This window comes from Orycteropus afer, unplaced genomic scaffold (assembly GCF_000298275.1).
Source record: "Orycteropus afer afer isolate SDZICR_OR568_19922 unplaced genomic scaffold, OryAfe1.0 scaffold00647, whole genome shotgun sequence".
Classification (NCBI taxonomy): domain Eukaryota; kingdom Metazoa; phylum Chordata; class Mammalia; order Tubulidentata; family Orycteropodidae; genus Orycteropus; species Orycteropus afer.
Genome location: NW_006922234.1, coordinates 601,608 through 606,486, shown reverse-complemented (window position 1 = coordinate 606,486; position 4,879 = coordinate 601,608). Strand labels below are relative to the sequence as shown.

General features: G+C 39.9%; 1 protein-coding gene across 1 annotated transcript in view; it reads right to left on the bottom strand.

Moving 5' to 3' along the window:
* TMLHE (trimethyllysine hydroxylase, epsilon) overlaps positions 1–4,879 on the bottom strand; it is an 86,483-nt gene that overhangs the window by 33,296 nt on the left and 48,308 nt on the right. Inside the window, exon 3 of the mRNA XM_042783079.1 lies at positions 2,066–2,185. Coding sequence (XP_042639013.1) covers positions 2,066–2,185 — 120 coding nt within the window. The remainder of the gene's footprint in view (positions 1–2,065; positions 2,186–4,879) is intronic.

Sequence of the window (4,879 nt, the reverse complement as noted above, 5' to 3'; positions counted from 1 at the left end):
TGCAAGCCTCCAACTTTCGGTCGGCGGTGGAGTGTGTGAACTGTTTGCACCACTCAGAGACTCCTGTATTATATACAGTGGGGCCCAAAAGGATGAGCTATTCCAATGACATGTTGGTTTGGAGGAGGATGGCAATGACTTTCCTTAATCTTAAAGAATGAACAAGAGTTGGGTGGAATGATATTACAAAAGTAGAACCGGCAGGGTTTGCTAACTGATTACATGTGGCAGATGAAGGACAGGCAGAAATCTAGGATGACTCTAGGTTTTTCACTTGGGCCACTTTATGCACAATAATGCCATTTACTACGACAGAGAATGCAGGCACACGTGCAATTGGATGACAATGACATGTGAGAAGTGGAGTTTAAGAGCATGTTGAACTAGTTGAGTCATATATGTCTGAATATGTTAACAAAAAAAATGGAGGTGATCATTAACAGACTGGAAAATTAAAGTAGAACTTTCAAATTAACAACAAGGAAATAATATTAATAGTAACTGAATCAAATAAGTAAAAATAAGAAAAAGGGAAGAGAGTGGACAACAAAGTAAAATAAGTAATAAACATAGGGAAAAATGGAAGGAATAAAATCAACAAGAACCTAATATAAATACAATTAAAATGAGAACTATCAGTGCTGGCCATGTTGAACTTTCTGTGAAGCCTCAAGATCAGGATTATTTTCATAGCCAACTGAAAGTGTTTAATGCAGAAGACAGGTCAAACTAAGGATATAGACTTTGCAGTTGTCTGTAGGAAACAGCTAAAGGCAAAAGCATGAAAGAAGTCATTTCAAGGAAGAAAAGGACATGGAGAAAACTCTGAGGAACAAGATTTAGGACATGCACAGAGGAAAATAAACGAGGAAAGGAGGCTTAAAAAAAAAAGGTCAGGGATATAGGAAGAAAAATACTAATGGATAGGTTCTATCAATAGCTCCATGTTACAGATGAGGAAACTGAGACACAGAGAGGTTAACGTACTTGTTCAAGATCACATAGTTAATAAGTGTTCAATCTGGGCTGCAAATCCAGGTCTGGTTGATGCCATGGACCGAACTCTTAATCACCATTGCTGTACTGTTAATTTACTTGGTCCTTGCCATTGGTTAGAAAGGGTTAAATTAAAGGCACAGATAGTTGTTTATCTGGTGGTCATCAGAGAGGAAGACCTAGTCAGTATTTGAACTTCAACCCCTGTCCAGGTCGTACTCATTTCATTTTTTCTTTCTTTCTTCTGCATCCTCTAGAATGAGACTGTAGGGTTGTTGGCCTCTCCATATTTCTATAATATTGAGCAGGATCTCTAGAAGTTGCTTTATTCCTCCTCCCTTGAACGAAATATTCCTAAATTCCAAACCCACAAAGCAAATCAATGTAACCACAATCAATTGCATATTATCACCCTCTCATACTGTCTTTATAAATCCATATGTGTACTCACTTTACTAATCTCTCCACCTCAAGCTCATCATTTATATTCAGAGGTAATATTAACAACAAGAAAATAACCACCATAGAGGTGCCTCTATAAAGTGGCAAGTGGTAGTAAGGTTAAGTATCTTGGTTCAATAGCTTCTGATTCCATGTGAAAAAAGGGTATTTTTCAATCATTCCTTTGCTCCAATTTCTTGAAAATCTGATTAAAATTCCTCTTAATACCACACCCAAAGCAGCTGTGTTTGCAAGACTGACCTCTTAGCAATATGATAATAGAATGCAAGAAAACTGTACAAATTCCAAAACTAATGGTTAAACAATCTTTTTTTGGGTAAGTTATTTATAATTACTTTGAAAAAATGTAAATTCCTTGAAACTAAGACTCCATTTATGTATTAAGGAGCATTTTCAATCATTTTTTTACCTGTTTACTCTCTAAGCCTAAAGAAAGCTAAGCGAGGGTATCTCCAAATGACCATATTTCTAGAAGAGAAAGAAATAGTCATACCAATAAGCAACAGCCAGATGTGATCGTACTTCAGATAGAATGGGAAATTATTAAGAAACTATTTGAAACCATCACATCAAAAGACTCCATTCTGTAAAAGTCTAACCCACTTACCCACAGGGCTCTTGAAAATAGGTAGTGTCAGTGTGCCGATCCAGAGCTAACTTGGTGTACGCAGTGTCACCCCTGGAGAAGTCTGAAGTGAAATACCACATCCTCCCATAGATCGTTTCTCTGTAAAATGAAATAAAGGAAGACTTATTAGCTATTTGAATTTCAATTCTTGTCTTTCAAAACTCTTCTCAATGTTTTCCTTAATCTCGTTCTGTTTATATAGAACTTCACACATCTTTTGGTTATAGAGGAACAAAGAAAAGTGTACTTTATGTTAGCAAGTATAACTGTTGTTGCATATCTCCATGAGGTATATATACATAATAGGTTTTGATTTTACAGTTATTTTCTTGGTGGGATCAGATGCCACCTTAATTCTTTAGCTTTCAGAGTTTACCTGGTCCTCTGAATCCTTCAAGTTTGAGCAGGAAATTATTCCTTTTGAACTATAATCCTCAAGCTCTGTCAATTTATTGCTACCAGCATATCTTTCTTTAGTCAAAAATTCTAAAAACATGTTTCTAACAAAATGGTTCATAAATGCTGTTGAGCATGTACTAGTATATGGCAAATGGCCCAACATATGATCTGCTACACAAATGAGGTGTTTCTGACTCATATTAAGTAAAATACACTAATTATAATTACAAGAAGCAGCAGTAATTGGAAGAAACAGTCTTGGTGATAGAAATGATGCTGGAGATTGCATGATAGAATTTTCTAAGACTAACAAGCTATTCATTGCATTAAAGAACACAAACAGCAACTATACACATGGACTTCACCAGATGAAATACACAGAAATCAGATTGACTACATCTGTGGCAAGAGGCAATGGAGAAGCTCGATATCATCGATCAAAACAAGGCCAGGAGCTAACTATGGAACAGACCACCAACTGCTCACATGCAAATTCAAGTTGAAGCTGAAGACAATGAAGACAAGCCCATGAGAGCCAAAATATGGCCTTGAGTATATCCCATTTGAATATGGAGACCATCTGATGAACAGATTAGACACATTGAACATCAGTGCCTGACGACCAGGAGGTAACATGCTCACGAACCAATGGGATTGAAGGAGGAAGGCCGAGCTGCATTGACGGCACTGGGAGAAAACAAGACCCCAGGAATCGATGGGGATCCACTGAGATCTTTCCACAAACAGATGCAGAGCTGCAGGCGGCTACTCATTTATGCCAGGAAACTTGGAAGACAGCTACCTGCACAACCAACTGGGAAAGGTCCATATTTGGACCCATTCTAAGGAAAGGTGATCCAACAGAATGTGGGAAATTATCAAACAATATCATTAATATCACACACAAGCAAAATTTTGCTGAAGATAATTAAAAAACCTTTGCAGCAGTATACTGATGGGGAACTTCCAGAAATGCAAGCTGGTTTAAGAAGAGGATGTGGAATGAGGTATATCATTGCTGATGTCAGATGGATCTTAGCTGAAAGCAAAGAATACCAGAAAGATGTTTGCCTGTATTTTTCCACTAGGTGAAGGCATTCAACTGTGTGGATCATAACAAATTATGGATACCATTGTAGAGAATGGGAATTCCAGAACACTTACTTGTGGTAGTTAAAGTTGTATGTCAACTTGCTTGGGCCTGGCTGAGTGGTTAGGCAGCTGGTGGACGTTATTCCCCATGATGAGATTTGGCAATTAACTCCATGATGGGATGTACCATAAGCAGCCGAGTAGCTGCATTGGGTATGTGGTCTGCTTCCCATATATAAGAAGCAGATTTGGGAACGGTCTCTAGCTTATGGCACGCTTGAACCCTGCATGTAGCCGTGTCATTATTCAGCAGTCTGCCATGCTCTGCCAACCTTGGGACTTTCAATGGACTTGAATTAATGGCCTCCCGTGTGGTTTGGTAATATCGGGACTGTGCCTTTTTACTTGTCAACCTTGGGCTTCTCAGTCTCAGCAGCCAGCTGCTGAGTGAAGAAAAGCCTCCAGCTTCAGTGGGCCGGGAGCAGGAGGCAGAGCTGAAGCCCAAGGTTGAGGGGCTTTCTCCCAGCCCCTAGAGCCTGGCATTTTGAACTCAGACTTAAAGTCTCCAGAACCATAAGAGAGTACACTTCTTTTGTTAACGCCATCCCATTTGTGGTATATTCCTGTCAGAGCAGCACTGGTAACCAGAACACTTGTGCTCGTGAGGAACCAGACCAAGAGGCTGTCATTCGAACAGAACAAGGGGACACTGCATCATTTAAAATCATGAAGGGAGTGCATCAGGGTTGTATCCTTTCACCATACTTATTCAATCAATCTGTATGCTGAGCAAATAACTGAGAAGCTGAACTATATGAAAGAAGAATGTGGCATCAGGATTGGAGGAAACTCACCAACAACCTGTGATATGCAGATGACACAATTCTGCTTACTGAAATGATGAGAACTTGAAGAACTGAGTGATGAAGATCAAAGACTGCAGCCTTCAGTATGGGTTACACCTCACCATGAAGGAAAGAAAAGTACTCACAACTGGACCAATAGGCAACATCATGATAGAAGGAGACAAGATTGAAGTTGTTGTTGTTGTTGTTGTTAAGTGCCATCGAGTCGTTTCTGACTCATAGCGACCCCATGCAAAGCAGAACGAAACACTGCCCGATCCCGCGCCAGCCCCACGATCCCTGCTATACTCGAGCCCATCATTGCAGCCACCGTGTCAATCCATCTCGTTGAAGGCCTCCCCCTCTTTCATCGACCCTCCACCCTACCAAGCATGACATCCTTCTCCAGGGAATGGTCCCTTCTGACAACATGACCAAAATAGGTGAGATGAAGTCT